The sequence below is a fragment of the Penicillium maclennaniae genome (assembly GCF_028827695.1).
Source record: "Penicillium maclennaniae strain IBT 15551 chromosome Unknown utg000008l:1.0-3552695.0:1.0-3555053.0, whole genome shotgun sequence".
NCBI lineage: Eukaryota > Fungi > Ascomycota > Eurotiomycetes > Eurotiales > Aspergillaceae > Penicillium > Penicillium maclennaniae.
In genome coordinates, this window is record NW_026623220.1 from 1,491,625 (window position 1) to 1,513,188 (window position 21,564).

Below are 21,564 nucleotides of genomic sequence, written 5' to 3' on the forward strand. Positions count from 1 at the left end.
CTCATTTTATTTCACACTTAAGCTCGACATACATATCAACTACAAGGTAAAATCAGAGCCTCAAGTGCTGCACAACGACATGCTGCTTTCCATTCCAGGCATTTATAGAACAAGAAAATGGCTATGTACATCCTTCGAGTGGTTCCTCGTAGTCCCGCGACTACGCAACGCCGAATCCTCGCGCGTTTTCAAGTGCCTTATCAAGCTTTTCAGCGAGGGCCTTTTTACAAGAGTACTCCGGTAACAAGAGACGACCGAAACACGTCAAACTTGTCGGAAGACGCTAAACATGAGATTAGCATGGAATACCAGAAACGAAAAGGAGTGACTACTTACCATATCTCCCACACCATTCTTTTGAATGACGAACATGATGCTGGGGATTCCATTGACTGGAATACGGTCACTGGCAGTGACAAATTCCAAAAGTTGTGCTTTCTTCTCTGGCGAGTACTGCTGGACAACGCTCCAGAAGTCCCGGATGACGCGGTGATCGGGCCCGAAGCCACCTTCATAGCGGGCATGGTTTTCAAGCTCCTTGATGTCGATTTCATGGAGACCCTCGACGACTGTCTTCAGCGCCTCCGGGGTGAATATAGACAGAGCCGACCGGTCAAGACAAGTTTGGAAGCCTCGAAGGAACGCTTCAAATTGCGGTCGAACTGACTTATCAGTGAGCCAAAAAATGTAATCCTTGACGAATTGTTGGCGATTATCGTTCGTCACAAGAGCGGCATCATCGCTTGGAGGAGTTGGAGACTGCATTGACAACGATTCGGGCATGGATGTTGTTGTCTCCTCAGTCGCTTCAGCTGTCGTAGATGAAGGAGGGCTCAACATTGCCGGTTCGGCAGAAGGCATCTTGGACAACGCTGTGGGATGACTGACGGGAACAGGCCATATTGCATCCCGACCAACCTTTTGCATATCAATCGTCTCGACCTGACCAAATGACTCAAAACTGAACTCATAGGTGCGCACAAAGATATCACCAACATCACCGTCCTTCCATTCAAGGAGTGAGCTGAGACCCTGAGCAAGTTCAGGCCAACCGTCCTTGATGTGGTCCAAGTGTTTCACCTTGAGGCCCAGTAGCTTTCGATAGAAGGCAACTGGGAAGTTAATTGGGAGGGTGAGACCGTTGTAAACAGCAATGGACATCAGCAAGCCAAGGAGTTCAAACTTGTACAGCGGCTCAAAAGAGCAGGGCCGGAACCAGGAGATACGGTGTCGGCTATCCATGGTGAACATGCCGTAAGCTGGATCAAGCGCTTCCGCCATGAGCACGCGGAAATATTCTTGTTGCACACCGCCATGATCCAAGCCTTCTTCACCCTCATCCATTCCCATCTGGACCTTGAGAGGGCGCATCAGCTCTCGTCTTTCTCGCCGCCAGAGCTGGTTCAGACTATCTGTCAGAACATTGTCACGTCTGACGGAAATAACGAGGTAGGTGGACATGGAAACTTTCATGCGAGCCAAGAGTGCAGCATCGTTTGTGATATGGATGTTGCCAAACGCAGTTTGAGTGACATGCCTGGTTGTGGTCATGGCGGCCTCAAAGTACTTGGTCATGGCGGAGTGATTGAGAGCGCGGAAGTATATAACCAGAGATGATGGCGGGAAAAGGAAGGGGTATGACAAGAGATGCATGGTACGGTTATTTGGAAGGTTGCCAACCCACGCAATGGGCATCTCAAGGGGGTCCAGCCGCTCAGCGAGAATTGGTGTTTGGAAATCTTCGGGGCTCAGCTCCAAGCGGTTTCGTTCTTTATACATCATGGCCATGATCTGTATGGCGCCACCAGAAGCACTGCTGCGTGCCATCTCCGGGTTACCATCCCATTCCCGCAAGAAGAGTGTTCGAAGCCACTCCAGAATCAAGTGGGCAGGTCCAGTTGTTTGTGATGAATGAGCATCAGTCGCGTGATGCTGAGAGTCGTAATGATCGGTGAGGTTATCAATGATACGGTCTAATACGCTGATTTTGCGTTGCTTTGGTAGATCAAGTGAGTAAACTTGCCGCGCTTTAGAGATTTCGTGATATGCAAGGCGTGCAGTAAGAGCCCGGACGAGACGATTGACCAATCGGAGACCCAATTCATGCTCAAGCCTATCAGTTGCGTCGACAGCTTGTTGGGCACGTTCCGGGGATAGCTTTTGCATGTCTGCCGACGAAGCAACAGTGCCTGCAGCACGCATTCGTGATATCCCTCGCCAGGTCTGCGAATCGAGGTCTGGCACAGAGCCAACTAGGACGAAGAAGGCAATCGTTGCAATGTAAGCAGCGTCGGCGTCCGACAGGTGCCCCTCGGGTGCGGACTCGGATAATCGTCGTACTGCTGGTGGGGGGAGCGGCAGAACTGGTCATGGTAGAACTGCGGGATGAACGACGCGAAGCTCTGGCCGAGGAAGTAAACTCAGCTGGGGGCAGGAATAGTTTATCGAGACCGGACCACAAGCTATGCAACGCAATGTCCCATGGGCAAATGGTGAACAGGCGCTGTAAAGAGCCTCGGAGATTCGGAACGTCCAGACGATTGTCTACTTGTGTCCCTGATAATCTAGTCGAGCCAGTTAAATCCTTACCAAATGATAGCAGCATTTGTTTGGCATTGCTGAAGACAAAGAAGACACTTTGTGCAACGAAGGGAAATACCTCACGTTGGCGAGGTGTGGCAAATCGCCAATCGGGGTTATCGAAACTTCCCATCGACTGAATCCTATCGAGCTCTTCTTTCCAGTGGTCTGCCTCATCATCGGACTCAATGATGATCCTCTCGAGGCCGTTGATAATCTCTGGAGTAAGATGAGTGACTGTCTGGGCCAGAGGGTCCTGGTCACGAGTGCTCCGAGAAGACCTGTGTTTGGTTTTGGGATCACTGGGAGAATCTATATCGACATGGGGCTTCGGCAGAGGAGGTTTGGGATGACTCGGAGACTCTTGGAGCAAAGGCTCATGCAGGATTTTCTCGCTGTCCCAAGAAACCCTCCTTTGGGCCTTGGACCTTTCTTTCGGGCGTGTATTGTCCAAGCTGTCGATTCTTCCACGATGCTTTTGCGGCCGATGTTTCAAAGCCGGGGGCGAAGGAAGACTCGCAAACTCATTGGACGTCATATGAGAACCCACGGATATTTGCTTATTCTTAAGCTCGGGTCGCTTCTTCTCGTCCAGGCTGTGCCATGAGGACTGTCGCCAGTTTTCCACCTCGCTGAGTGACAGCCGTTTGACATGCTGGTTTTGGAACTTGAGTTCGACAGCGGCTGGCTGGGTCCCGGCATTCCGTGAAGATGGCGTACGAGGTGGTACATTATGTGATTGAGAGAAAGTGGAATCGTCTTTGGTTGATTGCCGCTTCTCAGCCTCTTTTTCTCGGTGACCTCGTCGTTTGTCGGAGGTTGTATGTGTGCTATTGGGCTGTAACCCTGCATGCTTTGCTTTCGGCTGGAAGGTCTTGGGCGCTCGACGAAGTGGAAGCCACTCGACCATACGTAAGGATATCGTGTCGAAGAGGTTTTGGGTGAAGGATTTCGGGTCTTTGAGCGGTTGCTCAACCGTGTAGTCAAGGTCCTGCCAGTAGTAATTGTTTGTTGCAGTACCGGGATATGATTCCGGTCCATCTTCATGGCTCTCTAAAGCCAATCCATCTTCCTGCGAGGGGCATAATGTATTCTTGACCGCATCCTCGGGAACTTGACTCTGATCATCTTGCGGGAGCCTGCCCGACTCGGTAGTGGCAGCCGCCCCAGCTTGGGCCTGAAACGCACGGGATCGCTGATTTGAAATGCGGTGGTAATCATTAATGGTTAATTCAGAGGAATATCTCGGGTTGTTACGACATAGTCCACTCTCCGCGTCATCCAGACTGGCGAGATAACAGGCAAGAGTTCGGGCGCTAAGTTCCGTATAGCGGCGATATGGACCTTCGCTGACTCGTCGGCGACGGCTGGCACAGGTTGGAGTAAGACATCCGGGATCGTCACATCCATGCAGTAACTGGTTTTTGTATCTTTCCACCAAGGTCCGTCAGCTCGGGTCCGAAACGACACTTTGTTCGAGCCACCGCTCACCTTCGTACTAGTATATTAAAGCGCCGTCTGCGTTCATCTCGGTACCATGGAAGGACCTGTGATGGGTGCGATACCTCGACCGTGTTTTGTACGACGACTTCTGGTGCATTTGGGGGAATCTTGGACCGACAGAACTGGTGTCGCTCGGCGCTGCCGTGTCGCTTCGTGTCGTGGGATTCAAGTGAAGCTCCGCGGAGCCTTGTCATTGTGAGAAAACCCGTCGCATACCCCGATGAGACGAGAAAAGATGTGGAGATTGGGAGTCGGAAAAGAGCAATCGACCTTATGGCTGCGCAAGCAGATGCTCAGCTTACCTGATATCATCAGAGCGAACCGTGGCCTGAGGCAGGAAATCCGGGGACTCGGTGATCTTTTGATCCGAGTCACGTGTGGAGGCGGCATTCGGCCCAAAAAGGGTAAGCGGCGTCTTCTGTGCGATGGTTGATAAGGGTGGTTTACAAATCTGGTTCGGACGATTTCACATCCCTACATGAGTTTGATGTTGAACTGATGCTGCCAGAAATATATTTCAAAGGAAGTTCTTTCATTTTCTTCTAGCTTCTGAAAATTTTATCCCTCAGATATCGACTTGAAGCAAGCGAAGAATCCACCTTTGACAGATATTTCATCATACCCCGCCTGCGATAAATCTTCGATCCACACCCACTTTTTTTTCTGCTCAAGGGAAACTCTACCGTTACAACTTCTTGTGATATTTGAGAACAGGAAGTCATGTCGACAGCTACTCAGACTGCTGCTTCCGCGGCTAACCTTCCATACACTTGCAATACCTGCCTTGTTGCTTTCCACCGCAGCGATGCGCAAAGGGATCACATGCGCAAGGACTGGCAGTAAGTGGCCCCGCATACAGCGATTCAAAAGCAGCTGCTGATAACATCATTTAGCTTGTACAACATGAAACGCCGTATCGCTGCACTACCGCCGGTCTCCCTCGAAACTTTCAACGAAAAAGTTCTTGCCGCCAAAGCCACAACCAGCGAAGCTGCCGCGAAGGCCTCTTTTGAGAAGACCTGCCATGCTTGCCAGAAAACTTTTTTCAGCGAGAACTCCTACCAGAATCACGTCAAGAGCTCCAAGCACAAGCAACGTGAGGCGCGTTTGAGCAAAGAGGGCGATGCTGCGTCCGTCATGAGCTCCACATTCTCGCTTGGAGAGCCTGTCAAGTCTCACGACGAGGTCTCCCACGTCACCGATGGTCTTCAATCCGCTACCATTCAGGAAGACGAGGAGGCTGATGACGAGGACATGCACAAGGAAGAGTTCTCGACCGCTCGCTGTCTGTTCTGCCGTGTCGACGCGGCTGATGTTCACACTAATGTCGAGCACATGAAGAAGAAGCACGGAATGTTCATTCCCGAATGGGAGTACTTGGCTGATCTGGATGGTCTCATCAAATATCTTCACCGCAAGATTAACGAGAACTTTGAATGTCTTTACTGCCATGCCATTCGCAACAATGCCGCTGGATGCCGCGCTCACATGAATGACAAGGGCCATTGCATGATTGCTTTCGAGACTGAAGAGGAGCAGATTGAGATTGGACAATACTACGACTTCCGAAGCACTTATACTGACAACGAGGATGAGGGGATGGAGGACTCGCCTGACAAGAACGGTGGAGTTAAGGTCTCTGATGGAGATGACGAGGGTTGGGAGACAGACGCCTCTTCTGTCGACGAGGAGGAGGAGATTGACTCGAACCGCAAGCAACCTCTTGTCTACCAAGATGAATACGAACTTCATCTTCCTTCTGGCAAGAGCGTTGGCCACCGCTCGCTTGCTAAGTACTATCGTCAAAATCTGCACAGCCACCCTTCACCCGACGAGCGTGCCGCTCGCCAGCTTGCTATTGAGAACGGCGAGATTGAAGCCGATGAAGAGAAGCCTCGTGGCCGCAACCAACACCGTGCTCTTATCACTCGTGCCAACGGTGGTACGGGTATGATTGGCGCCACGGAAGAGCAGAAACAGACGGTTCTTACCTCCGAGCGACGCGAGAGAACTCGCGCTCTTCGCCACGAGAATCGCTATGTGGCCCGTGTCCAGCGAACCAACAACAACCAGAAGCACTTCCGCGATCCCCTTCTCCAATGATCGGTTCAACGCTTGGTCCATCTTTGCGAAATGTTGTTCTTTATCCTTTTCACAAAAATCTCCTTTCCGGCGCTTCTCTCAGTCGTCCATTAGCAATATGCGTGTCGACATCTTCAGCAAGCACATAAGGAAGAATTCACCAGCCACAATCCCAACACCCAATTTCCCCTTACCCGACTTGTCACTCGCGGGCTGCTAGAGACTCTCCGAAGTCGAATCCAGCATCGAGTTATTGGGTACTCTCTTTCGGTGTCGGGCCATTAACACCTTTGTCTCCAAGCGGAGTCATCCTTCTCGCTAGGTTGTACAAGGCCTCATTGACCCAACCACCAACCCTGCATATCAAGGCCACAAGCACACATGCTTTCCAATGTTTCATGATATAATCCTTCCACGGTGAAGCATGTGTGTATACGTCAGCATACTCATGGTTCTTGTGTCTTTTTTCGGGGCGTTTGCCATTTTTAAGTAGCATGAAAAGCATGATTATGATCACGAGTCAATTTTGAACTTTTACTTTCTCGCATTGTCCGTAGCGTGGGACTCAGCACTAGTCAGTCTCCAGATTCAGCGGTCTCAACGATGATCTGACTAAAACATCGATCAAATAAAATTCCATGCTCGAGTATATTAACTTTATGTAGTTCTATGAATCGCTGTGATAGATAAGGTCTACAAGAATTCATACCACTGCGGGTTAATTGGTGAGTAATCGCAACACGGTCTTTGTTGATCGCAATAGTATGATCTCACTCTCACTTATCCTTTACTAACCGTGACTGCATTTTCGTGACTGTGACTGCTTTTAGCATCTTAATGATTAAGACAAAGACTCTGTCGTGGTCCATTCAATCGGCAGAAGGATAGTATGCAAGTGAGAGACCTACCCAGCCTTGATAAATGTCGAAATCCGTCGCCGAGAATATCCGAGAAAGAAGTTCTAGCAAGAAAGAATGGGACTATGCCGGTGGTTCACCGAGTGCTTCCAGAGCCAACCTCTGGCGCAATGATTATAGGTACAGGGGCCTGCTACATGTTGCTAGTCTCCTAATGAGTCATTGGATTTGAACGGGCTTTCATAGCAACGTGGAGGGGCGGTATCAAGCATATCCATAGAAAACGTCAATTAAGCCAATAGGATAATCAGTCGCATCAAAAATAGACTTTGATGCCAGAAAAGGTACGTCCTAGATGGTATGTTAGGACTGAGATCTGCCCTTGTCTGGGTTGATCAACTTACTCCTCCGCTTACTGATGCTCTTACGCAGGCTCAAGAAGTTAAGCTAGTCAACTTCTCAGTATACGTCTTGTACGTTCACTGAAGTAGAGATAGTCTCAATTCATCACTTATTACCATTGTTCAATGCTTACTTCAACAGATTGTGGGGTCACTCGGTAAAGGCTTATACCTCCATCCAGTAGCCACTGGTCGCCACGGACGCCCTCCAAAGTTGAGTGTCTGTATTGCTCTGGCCTCATATGTCACGATAGCTGATATTCCAGCTTATTTGGTAAACATGATTCACAGGAAAATGAAACATGCAATTCAATCTTCGTTGTGCAAAGACCTTCCACACACTCTCCAGAAAGTTGTTGAGAAGGAATAATATGATCGGAGTATTAGCAATATCGAAGATTAAGTCACTTGGCCTGTAATTCTCAGTTGTTCTCAGATCCGCCAGATCTACAGAAAGAGCACGGATGTTTCTCTATCTATCCTCATGCCTCGGCAATCAAATGCAAGCTAGATCCAAGTGGGTCTTTCCGTGGCTCCGGCTTAACAAGATGCGGCTATTGGAAGCCAAAGCAAACCCAGCCCCTGACGAGATCTTGCATCACCGTGCAGTGAGTAAGAGACTCCAGGCACTTGCATGCCCGAAACGACATCCCCAAACAATCTATACCAGTTCCTCTACCATTTGCGACTTGGGACTGGTAAAGTAGGACTCAGAGACAAATTGTCGGTCTGTTACTGGACTCGTGTCCGATCCCCACTCTCGGTGCTTCTCCGCGGACCTTTGATCCTGAGCTTATCCTCTTTTCTTCACTAACGCTGTCTCCCGCCTCTCACTTGATCGTCAACTCTGTCTCGATCCGGCATCAAGACGCCAATGCGGATGATTCGCCAGCTTTACGCGATGCCCCTCGACTGAGAATCTTCTGCAGACCATGGTGGGGGTACCACACAGTACCGGCTGTGCTCTGTGTCGTGAAAGACACATCAAGGTAAGCGCGCTCTTGTGGGGTGGATCTTCCCATCCCGCTTTACAGGATCGTCGCTGACGCGGCATCGCAGTGCGATGAGGCGGTTCCTGAATGTACTCAATGCCAGCGATATGGTAAATCCTGCCCTGGATACCGTCGCACCTTCCGATTTCAAGATGAAGGGCCTAATCTGGAGAGGCGACATCGCTCGACGACGCGGAGGAAGCCCCGCCAGGTGTCCAGGGGACCATCGACCTCGCGAACAGCTAAATCGGCATCAGCGCCAGCGTCTACGCAGGCCAAACCTGTCAAAAGACCCGAACATTCGGATGCTGCTAGCGCAGCAGATATAGTTCGGGAGAATGCGATCGCGTTAATGCGACGTCACTCAACAGTCGCTCTGGACGAGAACTTATCGCCGTCACTAGTGCGCAAGTCATTTCAAGCGGCGCAACCACAATTATTCCTGGATTTCATCAGCGCATCGTTTCCAACGCTTTATTTCCACAATCGCTTTCGCGCCGGCAGTGACCCGGGGTTTGCCGAATTCATCGTTATGAACTTTGGCGCCGACGCCTATCTTGATTCTGCCATCTGCTGCTTAAGTTCTGTGTACCTGGCGCATCTAACACAGGACCCCGTTCTACTTCAAACGAGTCGACGACTGTATGGACTGTCCTTGAGTGAGGTAGTTCGCGCCCTTTCAAAACCCCAACACGCCATGTCGGATAATATGCTCTGTACGGCGATGATGCTGAGTGTTTATGAAATGTACGCCCAGACCAGTCCCGAAGCTTGGGTCGTGCACTCGGACGCCGTCAGGCGGCTTATGGTGAGTCGAGGCCCTCAAGCACATCGAACTGGATTTGGGCGATCATGTTGGATCGCTTTCCGGGGGTTTCATATTGCTACAGCCGTGTACCAGGGTAAACCCTGCTTTCTCGATGGCGAGGAGTGGCAAAGCTACTCCGAGTATATCATGTCTGAAGACTGCCAGAAACCAGGCGAGTGGTCTGCCTATGCAGTCATCTCCGACAAGGTCTTTATGGAGATTGCACGGTGTCCACGATACATCAGCGAAAGTCGCGAGCTTCTATCTAGCGAAACGGAGAGTCAGGAGGCTATCGAGGCACTCATTCAACGAATCTCAGATACCTCGAATCGGCTGAAAACGCTAACTGCCGAGTTAAGCGCTTCTATCAACGCTCACAGCCAACGTCAACAAGGCATCATTCGGCGGCCGGGGACCTTTGTTGGCCCTGTCCCTGAAATCTTCCCCGAGACCGGTCCCTCGTTGCTCCTGCGTGGATCAGAGAATATTCAAGCAACATTACGCCAAATATCTACTCGTCTACAAGATAGACTGCGATTTCAACTTCTAGTAGGAGACTTCTCGCCAGAATCGGCGGTCGAATCTCCCCGGAGTGATGGTAGCGTGGACTCGCTTCCTTCAAGTGCCTCTTCTGTGATATCCAGACTACCTTTTCGGATTTACTCCGAGATTGGCCGTGGGCCATCGCACACTTCAGATCGCAACGACCCTCGTGCTGTCATCTGGCTGGATCGCGTCGCTTCTTCTATGGGAGTCTTGGGAACCAAAGTCATTGCTGATGATCCCGTTATTTGTCATGATGAGTCTCCACGAGAGGTTTCTGGTTCTCGGCATTGACAAGGGGCACATGTGTAGTTCTCTCTTTGTATTAACAATATCCTATGATTGTCATGTCGAGCACACATGTGCAGTCACAATTGAATTGTCCAATTTCTAGCAGATCGATGTTTTCGACTGTATATACAACATGCCGCATTCTCATCAAAACTCCTAAGCCCAACCTTCGAAGTTCAGATAGCCTAATAATCCAAAGACTCCTCCAGGAGCTTCCGTAACTCACCCCTCTCGGCCTCAAGCTCACCACTCAGGTTCGGCGCTAGCATCAACACACGCTGCTGGGGAATAGTGCCCTCAACCAGGCCCTCAACATCGGAGCTCTTGAAGCCCAGATCCTTCAATCCACGAGGCTGGTCACCCAGCTCAACCAAGAATTGAGCAATGGCTTCGCCGAGGACCTCACCAGCACTCTCCCGCTTGACGTTGGAGATATCAACCCCGAATGCCTCAGCAGCGGCCAAGTGGCGGTCTGGGTTCGAAGCACCAGTGAAACGGAAGACAGCAGGCGCGGTAACAGCGACGGAAACACCGTGAGGAATAATAGGATGATCGACCTGGTATCCCTTGTGCTTGTAGCCTGGGTTCTGACTGGAGATGGGGTAGCTCATGCCGTGGCAGAGGTGAACACCAGCATTACCGAATCCGACACCGGCGAGTGTAGCAGCGAGTAGCATGTTCGACTGCGCCTCGTGGTCTTCGGGATCCCTGACTGCGCGAGGCAGATATTTGACCGTGCTACGGAGTGCCTCGAGCGAGAAAATATCCGAGATGGGGTTTGCGCCCTGATATGCGGGTCGGTTGATGGGGTTCGTAGGGCGGGGAGTACGCTCGTGGTAGGGAATTGCGGTCCAAGACTCGAGCGAGTGACATAGTACATCGAGACCGGAGGCAGCGTGGACCGCTGAGGGCATGGTACGGGTGTTGAGGGGGTCGCAGATGCCGAGGGTGGGCTTCAGGTTGCGGTGGGCAATGCCAGTTTTGGCTTTCTTGGAGACGAGGTCGAAGATGGCGGTGCCAGTTGTTTCGGAACCGGTCCTGCTGTCGTCGGCACTGCGACGAGAGGTAGGAGTTTCTTGTCTACAGGTCGACCCTTGCCTAACGGCGCATTGACGAAGTCGAGGAAGTCGGCTTCCGGGTAGCAGTTGTATAGGTTCATAAGCTTCGCTGTATCGATGACGGAGCCACCACCTTGGGAAATTGATTAGTTGGGCTGCCTAACACCCTTAAGTGAATTGATTTTACGTACCAACAGCGAGAAAAGCATCGGGCTTGTATGGCTTGGCGAACGCAATAGCCTCCATGATTCTTTGCAACCCATGTCAGTAATGTACATTGGAAACGGCGGGACGGTGCCACCTACGAACTGTCCTTCGGCTCCGTGCGGACCTTGTCGAAGATAGTGAATTCAATGCCTTCCCTGGTCAGACCCTCAACAGCCTGTTTCATAGCATCAAGTTTAGCGACGTTGGAATCGGTCACGATGCAGACACGCTTGGCGCCCATGTTCGCAAAATCCATGCCGACTTCCTTGGTGCAGCCGGGGCCGAAGCGGATGCTCGAGGCAGCCATCTCGAACGCATATTCTTTCTCACGCGCCGGGTCAACGGGTGTAGCCAAGTGACGCTTAACATGGGTCATGAGAGATGGTGTACTTGTATTATGGTAGCCCGGGTTGCGGTGGCAGGGACAACTAGGCGGGTGTGTAAATTGAACGGTGCGCAGGAGATTCAGGGCGCGATTAGCAGCTGAGGGAGCTACCCTAATTGCCGGAGCGACCATTGTGATGTGACTTGGGAATAATTTGGAGGGGAAGTCGAAGGATGGAGGTTACTTAAGAGCCGAGGCCAATGAGGGAGTTGGGGAAATGGAGAAATGCGGGGAGTCGGCCGATTCGGTGATCTGGCCGAGGTCCCCAACTACGTAGTTGCTCGATTCGGATTTGGGGATCATTGTGAGATAAGGGGGGTTATGCTCATCTAGATGATTTGATTAAACGCCTTTCTTGTAGCGATTAGATGATTTTATGTAGCTGTCGCGTGTCCTAACGTCCCCTTCCGGCCGAACAACCGAGGTTCAACGACTGACATCAAGGACACCATCTAGGAAAATGGTCAAGCTTGTAGTCAAAGTGAAAGAAACGGGGCATTGAAGCTGTCCGTGGGAGCAAACAAATTAAGCTATCTAAGCTAACCATCGAGTGTGCAAGTCATAGGTAGCTAACGTTTCCAAATCTAGCGTAACTGGTCAAGGCCCCCTAGTCAGGAAGCTACCCAGTTAAGTAACTACCCCTTTTAGGTAATCCCCCCAGTTAGGAACCTTTGCCCCACACTATGTAGTTTCCTGTTCCATGTTTCACCGTTTTAATCAACACAGCGTCAGAATTAGATCCCCTGACGCATCCCGCATTCGAACCATGCTTCCACTAGGTTGAACCCCATTTGGCCAGTAAATCTCAGGTTCCGATGGATTCAGGGTAACTGGGTGCCCCGCGAATGGATCTCCGAACACGTCGGACAGGTCGTACCAGACACTGTCATCGGCCAAATTGTATGCGAAAACCGTCATGGGCGAGCTCGTGTACAGACCATCGTGCACAGTGCTGATCTTGAGCGCAATGCCGCCGCGTTCTGGGTCATGGCGATAGGTCTCGAAGAAACTCCCATTTGGGAGAACTGTGGCTTGGGGCCGAAGGGTCGATCCTACAGACCAGATGTAGATTGGCACACTGCAGTGATTTTCAATCATGGCTCGTCCGAGGTTCCCGACGCTGTTAGATGTGGGTGTTTGAGTCGGGGTTGGAGTGGGAAGTGGAAGTGGCATAATGGGGTCCGACGACACTGGGAACGCACCCCAGGGTATGTCCGTTTCGTTGCCGCTATTCTCATTTGCTGGAACGGCGTAGGCCAGTGTGGCCAAAGAGGAGAAGGAAAGCAGCGTTGCGAATTTCATTGTGATAGAAATTTAGATTTGTGATATACGCTATGTTTCTCGAATAGAGAGCACGAGGGGGAAAAAAAAGGGAATATGGCTGCCCTTTTTAAATCAATGTATTGCCTCGCGTTAAGCAATTCTCTCTCTCCAGGTCCAACAGGATTGCTTGGCACGGGAGGTCCTCTCATCTTTAGTATGCTCGGAATGCAGCATCTCCACGGTGAGGGAGATTATTCCAAGCCATGGTAGTGCAGTGGTTGCTAGACGCCCCTGCATTGTGTATAGAAACTGTACGATGAATGGTTACCACAGTATCAGAAAGCGTCTGTCAAATGAGACGGGCCAATAAGTACAAAGGAACAGTCGGCAGAATGTTACATGGGCCACGACTCAAATGGACGACCTCGTGGGTGCGATGCGAGTTTAACTGTCAGTCTTGGTCCCTCGATTCCACGGCTGTCCCAAATGGAATGTGATCACTTGCTTTCTCGGGTGATTTGAGGCGACTCGGACCTTTTTCAAAACTTTGTACCTGCGTCCTACGTGAGGGAGGGTCTTGTCCTCTCTCCCGGCCCTCTTCACAAGTCGTTGAGACCTGTCCGTTCTGTGTTTGGTTTCTGTGTTCATCTGCGATGGAGACATGGAGTCTCCATTGGCCCTCTCCCAACATTTGCATGTTCCAGGCCCTGCAACACCATCGTTATCGCTGATAAGATTGTCAAGTGTCCGGTCCTCCCCATCCTGAAGCGAATGGCAGGTTCTCGTCTCCTTTTCCAACATGGGATGTTAAACTTTGACCGGCCTAGGTCTCGAGGAGCAACGCTGAATTGTCCAACGTGCGAAATACGAATGCACGGATCACTCGGACAATGGAAGCTGTCTCTTCAGACCCGATTCTTGTGCCTTGCATTGATGGAATGCACGATGGTGCCTGTGAGCATTCCGACTCAACCCCCGCGCAACAAAGCCCTAGAAGGGTCTGTCTAGGCCCTCGCTATTCAAAGCTGGGAGACGGCGGGGTCTATCTACAAGTGTGCATCATCTTACTGATTCATGAAGGAGATTGGTGCTGATTGATCTTTAAATAGTGGCAGCCTCTCACAATCAGCGCCCCAGAGCTTTTTTTTTACCTTGGCCAAGGATGGCGGGATCATCATTGCAGAGCGACACGGGCACACCTTTGGCGAGAAGCGCAGGCAACGGGTACCCTCTGATCTAACCTTATCGCAAATCCTCATGTTCACGAACACATCTCTTATCTTCAAAGATTTGAGGTATAAGGTGAGGAGGCAGTATGGAACGAATGGCAGTGCCCACACGTTCGTCGCAACACTCGGATAGCATCTAAAGTAGCAATGGCTTCGAATACACATACCGCAAGGATTTTATTGGATCCCAGGTTCAATTGGATGAGGTATTTACAACTTGAATTCACTTAGAACAAAATAAAAGTATATACAGGAACATGCCCTCAAAAAGGCCATATACATGGATCTCAAGTTGCATAACGTGATCAATGCAGCAAAGGACAAAGAATATACAAGAAACTGTCACAACAAGAAAAGTAATTCCGCACGGAACTGTCTTTGCTCAGCTCAGAAAGTGATAATCTCAGATGATCCGAGAACAGTGTTACCCTGACGAGCAACTACCTGGAGGAAGTCGGTGGGGGGGGCTGGTCACCTTGACAGCAGTTTCAAAGCCGGTGCGGTTCGCAGAGCTAAGCTGTTGGGTGGTCACCGACGTGTTGGAGGTAGCCGAGTACACAACCCAGTTGTCATACTCAGTAGCACCATTCCAGGACATGAAGACGGTGGCGCCCTCGACAGTGCGTTGGACAACAACTGAAGGTTTCCAGAAGGGGGTACCGACCCAAGGGAAGCGATAACCTCGGTATGAGGCAACGGCATTGTCCTCGCCAAACTGGGCGCTGAAGACGACCTTACCGTCACCATCGTACTCCTTGACCTTGGAGATGGAGCCGTAGTCCATAAAGACATGGCCGTCGGTCTCGGTGAGAAGCTGGTAGCTACCCTGGCTGACGGATTGGATGGGGTCGCTGGGGTCGCTGAGGGAGCGGAGACCGGTGACTGTCATGTTCTCGAGGTCAATGGAGAGGCTGACGCCGGTGGTGGGAGTTTCTTCGTCGTTGGGGGTGTTGGCGTTGTTGAAGAGGTTCAGGACGAGGCCAGAATCGGTCTCGTTGTAAACACGCATGTCATGCTGCCATGAGAAGCCAGCCTCGCCGACTTGTTGGAAATCACCGCCGTCTTCACCACTGACTTGCCACACGACCGTGCCGTTGCGGTACAGATAGTAGCCGGACCACATGTGGCGCAGAGAGACAAAGTAGCCATTATTGGTGGTGGTGATGGCATTGATGTGGTAGGCGTCGTAGGGTGCGTCTTGGGTGCCGACGTCCTTGCCGACCTTCTGGTGAGAGCTGGTCAGGGGAAATGGCGTCCTGGTGCTCGAGGGCACTCCAGGAGTTCAGAATCTCGTTGGTGTAGATGTCGATTTCGTAGAAATGGCTGTCGAGCATCCAGTCGGAGGAGTTGCCGCCGATGGAAGTCAGGTCTTGCTGAGTGAGGTTGTACGCGGTGACCAGCAGAGTGTTCTGCGGGGTGATGTGGCTCTCGTGCAGGTCAATATACGAGTCCTTGGTGGAGTTGTCTGGTGTGACAAAGGGCCCGGTCAGGGTGATGGTATGGATCTCTTGGTAGGTGTTGTCGAGTATGTGGACTGTGCCATACCCGTAACCCAGAGACAGCATGTCTCCGGCCCAAAAAGTGATCACGTCCGAGCCGTTCAGTGTCTGAACACGGAAATTGGCAGTGACCTCCTCTGGCCCCTCATAGACCAGGTTTCCGGCGTTATCGTAAATGAGCGCCGCCTGTCCAGCAGTCTGGACACCTCCACGGGGCCCAAGGAAAATATAGCCCGGGTCAGAGACCCCCGTCTGGTTGATTTCCAGAGTAGGCGGCTGGAAAGGCATAGAAGTATAGGTCGAATAGGGCCAAGCAACAGCGCCCATTGACAGCAGCAGAGTGCTGCTAGCCGTGCACCACCACGGAGCCATCACGAATTCGCAGTGATATTAGCGTGGATTGAACGGATAATAGGGCTCTAGATCGAGGCCACGAAAGAAGGAATAGTTCTAATAAAGGAATGACGACAGTGAGAACTGCGAAGGCTTGTGGAAGGTGTATTCTTCAAAGACTGTGAACCCCGAGCAGAACCCGTTTTAACCAGAAATCGTCTATTCGGCCGCTGGGAAAAACCCAAGCCCTGAAGATCATTACCGCCACCCAAAGGCGAGTGGGCTGTGATCTCTAACACCGCCCAACCAGAACGAGCGAAAGCACTGATCGGCCGCCCGATAAAAAGGCACACGCAACAGCCGACGTCCGGAACTTTGGATGAGCAGACTTGGCCTCCGTCATTGGGTGGGCACTCTTCACCTTTCATTATATCCCGAACCGTGGCCTCTTGTATCACATCGTTTCATCGAGTCCTTCGGAGCTAGAGATCATCGAGGCACTGAGCCAACCATGATCGAGAAATGGACTTCACCAGAAGACCAAGTCGATGATCGGCGCACCATTGAAAACTCGGCGAGTCTTCTCCCTGGGCTTTCAAGGCGGGACCCTCCCCGCGTAGGTGGCTGGCAAAATCATTTTCCGCCTAGGAACGACTATCCCCCGGTGGAGTTTGAAAGATGGATGCAAAGCAAGGCGAGTGGGTGTTCCAACAAGGTCGAACCGGTGGCACACACAGGGCGAAACTCGCCCCTGGAAATAGCGCGGAAGCGACCGGCTCTGACTATTCCGAAAGGAGTAATTCTTGAGACCCTGGAGCATTCTTTGGGATCGTTTGAGATAAAATTTGCACCGGTGATTGCCGACGGAGATCGTCACGGCACCAGATCAATCCTTCTCGGACTCCGAGACTGCCCTGTTAACCTATAGGCCGGTTTCGAAATTGTAGAATGGGACTAGGCCAGCGCATTAATCGGATGGCTTGTTCTTCAGGACCACTTATGGCGCCTTTTGGCAATGACAGTAAGCTGACAGGATTGGCCATACTTTTTGAATTCTGTACGATTGTCACATCAAGAGAAGTACGTCGATAGACTTGATCAAACCTATCTTAAAATATCGAAATGCTATCCCATAACAAAGCTATCAAGTATCCAGCGTACTTTCCGGCTGGGAATCTGACCTGACTATGCCTCATCCCGAGACCTAGTCTGGTCTGCGAAAACAAAGATTTCGCAAGTCAATGTTTATCCACAAGATACCTAACCTGAACTCGATATCCTGACAAGCTCGGCTAGCCGATAGCTATAATTTCCGGGTTGGATTCGATGACCGATGGCACAAGGTCAAGCCACACATTTGGACTTCGTACCGGCCGGCACAGTAATATTGTCTCAAGAGACTCAGCCGGTTGACTAAGCATCGCCCAACAGGAATGCCAGTAGGTTTGCACGCCTGTAAATGGGGTATGGGATGGGGGGATTACCGCGGTGTGTTACCATCGAGACTAATCCGCAGCAAACGAAATTTATGCGCCCATTAGTATCGATTTCAATAAACCGTGTGGCGAATGTGCAACAAGACAAATTTCCACCCCTTGGGACCTGAGGCTGTCCAAAAAGGTCTCTAGAACACGCTATAGCCCCGTCGGGGGGGGCCACAGATCGAAATTCCACATATTCCTAAACGATGAGATCGAAGGATAGGGGACATATGACGAGGAACTTGGCCATTGGATACATCTACCAGCCTTGATAGCGACCGTATCTTCTATGGAAACCGTCGGCACTCGGGCCGGGGCATGTACAATCGAGCTGCGGTCGCATTCGTCAATACCTGATCTAGAAAAGGTCCGGCCCACAGAAAAAGAAGAGAAGAAATGGGGCTAGGAGGGAATCTGAGGAATTCGAAAATCAAAGTCCACAATAAGATCGCTGAAATGCAAATGTGATTCTAGAATTGCGCGATCTAGGATATTCTTCACGGGCAAGAAGGGAACAATGTCATCGTGGCGATCCACGAATTATATGATATATGCTTGAGTCGAGAGGTCTCATCAAGACCCAAGCGGAGCCCAGCGCGCCCATCGTAAATCCGGGGTGTTCAGCCTCTGCGGGGTGAAACTCCACTTCACCAGTAGATAGATGCATGAGATATAGACGTATCACACATCGAGTACCTAAAAGGTCCAAGCACGCCATCATAAGGACCAGCACGGGGCCCCATCGCTTGGTGTCCAAGTATTCCAGCAGCCCAACATCCTAGCATTCAAGCATTCGAGCAGCTCTTCGAGGCCAAAGCCATCACAGGCCGGACAAACCCTAGGCCTGCACAATCACCCCACTCGAACGCATGCTTGATCCCTATTGCGCCCCTGGACTCTCGTCTTGGCGTCTTAGCTCCGAATCAACTCTCCACGCCACTTAGCTATACAGTCCCACCGCCATCAACATGCGATCTGTGCTCGGGTGCGAGCCGGTCGGCTCTCGCGTGGCTGGTTATGACTCTCTAATTTAAGGCCGTAATTCCAGTTGGACTTGTGGTGGTAGTAGAGATCTCCCTTTGGATGCTCTTAAGGAACTCGTGCCCGCTTTTGGCCGGTCTTTGTTTCCTACAAAATTCTAAGCTACGAGCGCGTACTACCCTGCTGTTTAGTGAGAAGTGAGAGAGTGTCTTAAGACGTTGTGGGATAGTTTGCTCTTTCACACTTCACTGATCTCAGCCACGGTCACTATGGGTCGCAAGCTGGGGCTCTTCAGAGCGGCCTATCTGGTGTCTGCCAGTTGTATGGGCTCCTTTGCATTTGCCTTTGACACGGGCATTATAAGTATGTTTGGTGAGCTCTGCTCGAGTTTCTAGACTAATTTATCTGTCCAGGCGGGGTTCTCGCTTTGGAATCCTTCGAGCGAGATTTCGGATACTCGCACTATACCAAAGCCCAGAAGACCACGGTCAACTCCAATGCCGTGTCCATCCTTCAAGGTGGCGCATTCTTCGGCTGCTTTCTGATCTCGCCGATCGCCAAATACCTCGGCCGCCGCTCGGGTCTGATTGTTAGCTCGCTCGTCTTCACTCTCGGGACTATTCTGCAGGTGATCAACTCTGGTACCCTGGGCACCTTCTATGCCGGCCGTGTGATTGCTGGCTTGGGGATTGGGTCGGCGACAGTATTGATCCCGATGTACTCCGCGGAGATGGCCCCCAAGGAGTTCCGCGGTCGTCTAGGTGCTTGCTTCCAGTTGTTCTTTGCGCTCGGGGTGATGATTGCCTACTGGGTGACGTATGCGGTAGGTAAGGACCAAGCAACTGGGACGAGCCAGTGGCAGACTGCACTAGGGTTGCAACTTCTCGGATCGACGCTGCTGCTAGTTGGTATGTGCACAGTCAAGGAGAGTGCTCGATGGCTCGCGGCCAAAGGGAGAATAGATAAAGCGCGGGAGTCACTCAAGTGGGTGCGTGGTGGTGAGGAAACAGAGGAGCTGCAGACAGAATTCGACGAGATTCTCGCTGGTATTGAAGAAGAGGCTCGCCTGAAGGAAAATCTCACATTCAAGGAGCTGTTCCTTCCGGTTAACCGCTACCGACTGTTCATCGCTGTCACAATCCAACTCAGCGCACAATTGACCGGGAACACATCGTTGGCCTACTATGCCACTCAAATTTTCGGGGCCGTTGGAGCAGGCAGCTCCGCGAAGCTGGTCACAGGCTTTTTCGGCGTCGTCAAGGTGACTGGTGTAGTTGTGTTTCAGTTATTCGTATTGGATCGCATCGGGCGGCGGATCCCATTCATGGTCGGTGCATTTTCCATGGGCTCATTCATGCTCATCATTGCAATCATTTTGGCCACGCATCCGGCCAACTCGAACAGCACGTCGGCCGGACCTACGTCCGCTGGCATTGCGTGTATCATCATGACTGATGCGGAAGCTTTCAGCTACAATATGTCCTGGGGTCCGCTGCCCTGGCTCTACGTGGGAGAAATCTTCTCCAGCCGTACTCGAGAGATTGGTGTTATGGTCGGTGCGGCGTCGCAGTGGTTGTTTAACTTCATGATGTCGCAGGTCACCCCACATGCAATCACAAATATCGGTTGGCGCATGTTCCTGATGTTCGCTATCTTCAACTACGCGATTATCGGATACTCGTGGCTGGTTCTGAAAGAAGTATGTCCATTTTGTTGTTCCTCTTGGTGGGTTGGCTAACTCTATTAGACTTCGAACCACTCGCTCGAGGAGATGCAGGAGGTCTTTGGTGGAGAAAAGATGCGCGAAAAACACATGGAGAGTGCGCTTCACGAGGAACACGCTCGGCCGGCGAAAGAAGACTTGAGGGGCGAGAGACCTTTTTAAATACGTAACTCCAAGCCATCGATGGCGACTATACTTTGGAAAACAGAAAATTTTATTTCCACATGAACCCCTTCAAAGTCAGTCTTGAGTGGCTTGTTGCCCCAGACTTTGGGCTCGGGAAAATAGCGGAGTTGCCTAGAGGCCAGAACCCCTAGCACTTAGCACCTTATCTTCCCCATAGAGGCAACGACATCTCTGCTTCTACTTTATTTCAGAGTCTATGGGAACCCGTGGAATCAGTGTTCACAATCTTTGAATGTGTCTTCTCAATGTTAGCACACCATGGACCATCGGTTGAGCCCTCAATACGAACCCAACCCCGCAACTACCGCCCTACTCTAGCGGGCGCCACGCACACCCTATCCTCCACAGGCACGGATCTTCCCGCGCCGTGAGTGGCGGGTATGCCGAGCCTGAAAGTCTCGAGCTTTGGGTGGCGTCACGGAGCGCGCGACAGAATCGGCACAGGCCACGGTCTGGCTAGCGCAGGTACTTGATTCAACTGAAGGCGCAACCAGCACACACTCTGCTGTAAGGTACGCTGCATCATATGACCGGCTGTATTACAACTTTAGCCCATGGCTCCAGTTGTCCCTCGTGTAGAATAACTCAACACCCCACTAGTCATCCACTTTCACTGGTGAGACGGGACAGGGGATTCTGGAAAGGTCTCTAGGGTAGCATTGGCACAGCTATCTCTGGGGCTCATGTAACGCAGGTCAAATAATAAGACTGGCCAAAAGAAAAAAATACGCGTAAGTTCAATCCTCGGCGTGGAACAGGGGGTCTTCCCCATGTCAGGGTTATAGGCCGACGAGCTAATGCGCCCTTTTTTTTGGGTGGGTTAAACCCAGTTTATCATCGTAAGGGGACCCGGCAGATTGCTTCTCTACACTTTGCTTCTTTCTCAACCCAACCTTGCCTGAAGTGACGGACTGAAAATAGGTGACTGTGTCGCACCCCGTGTTCATTGCAGCTGCTTTATAGCCTCCAGCCATTGAGAGAAAGCGACTCGGAGCTTTTCCTTCGTGAACGGCAAACTCATTCTTAACGCGTGTGCGACAATTGATTGAGACGGCTCTTTCCTTCACGGATATTGGCTGACTTTTTCCGCTCTCCTCTGAGCGTCGCTGGCTCATTATCCATTCGAAGTCACGACGGGCTTAGGCTGTCTGTCTGTCATGAC

General features: G+C 51.3%; 7 protein-coding genes across 7 annotated transcripts; 3 read left to right on the forward strand and 4 right to left on the reverse strand.

The window, feature by feature from the left end:
* Window positions 1-160: 160 nt before the first annotated feature.
* Window positions 161-4,277, reverse strand: N7477_009542 (HECT domain protein; the record flags this gene model as incomplete). Its single annotated transcript, XM_056971203.1, has 4 exons — window positions 161-283; window positions 337-2,339; window positions 2,365-3,997; window positions 4,080-4,277. 4 exons carry the CDS (start codon window positions 4,275-4,277, stop codon window positions 161-163), a joined length of 3,957 nt encoding a protein of 1,318 aa, XP_056818182.1.
* A 526-nt stretch (window positions 4,278-4,803) lies between these two features.
* On the forward strand, window positions 4,804-6,186 carry N7477_009543 (putative C2H2 finger domain protein; the record flags this gene model as incomplete). Its single annotated transcript, XM_056971204.1, has 2 exons — window positions 4,804-4,922; window positions 4,977-6,186. The coding sequence occupies 2 exons, from the start codon at window positions 4,804-4,806 to the stop codon at window positions 6,184-6,186; spliced, it is 1,329 nt and encodes a 442-aa protein (XP_056818183.1).
* Window positions 6,187-8,355: 2,169 nt separating this feature from the next.
* Window positions 8,356-10,060, forward strand: N7477_009544 (Zn(II)2Cys6 transcription factor; the record flags this gene model as incomplete). The annotated part of the gene is made up of 2 exons (XM_056971205.1): window positions 8,356-8,412; window positions 8,483-10,060. The coding sequence occupies 2 exons, from the start codon at window positions 8,356-8,358 to the stop codon at window positions 10,058-10,060; spliced, it is 1,635 nt and encodes a 544-aa protein (XP_056818184.1).
* Window positions 10,061-10,242: 182 nt separating this feature from the next.
* On the reverse strand, window positions 10,243-11,839 carry N7477_009545 (hydroxyacid-oxoacid transhydrogenase; the record flags this gene model as incomplete). Its single annotated transcript, XM_056971206.1, has 4 exons — window positions 10,243-11,110; window positions 11,161-11,248; window positions 11,307-11,365; window positions 11,421-11,839. 4 exons carry the CDS (start codon window positions 11,837-11,839, stop codon window positions 10,243-10,245), a joined length of 1,434 nt encoding a protein of 477 aa, XP_056818185.1.
* A 585-nt stretch (window positions 11,840-12,424) lies between these two features.
* On the reverse strand, window positions 12,425-13,009 carry N7477_009546 (Bys1 family protein; the record flags this gene model as incomplete). Its single annotated transcript, XM_056971207.1, has 1 exon — window positions 12,425-13,009. The coding sequence occupies one exon, from the start codon at window positions 13,007-13,009 to the stop codon at window positions 12,425-12,427; it is 585 nt and encodes a 194-aa protein (XP_056818186.1).
* Window positions 13,010-14,586: 1,577 nt separating this feature from the next.
* N7477_009547 (arylsulfotransferase family protein) lies at window positions 14,587-16,070 on the reverse strand (the record flags this gene model as incomplete). Its single annotated transcript, XM_056971208.1, has 3 exons — window positions 14,587-14,643; window positions 14,675-15,424; window positions 15,453-16,070. 3 exons carry the CDS (start codon window positions 16,068-16,070, stop codon window positions 14,587-14,589), a joined length of 1,425 nt encoding a protein of 474 aa, XP_056818187.1.
* A 2,692-nt stretch (window positions 16,071-18,762) lies between these two features.
* Window positions 18,763-20,378, forward strand: N7477_009548 (uncharacterized protein; the record flags this gene model as incomplete). Its single annotated transcript, XM_056971209.1, has 3 exons — window positions 18,763-18,856; window positions 18,907-20,192; window positions 20,241-20,378. 3 exons carry the CDS (start codon window positions 18,763-18,765, stop codon window positions 20,376-20,378), a joined length of 1,518 nt encoding a protein of 505 aa, XP_056818188.1.
* Window positions 20,379-21,564: the final 1,186 nt, after the last annotated feature.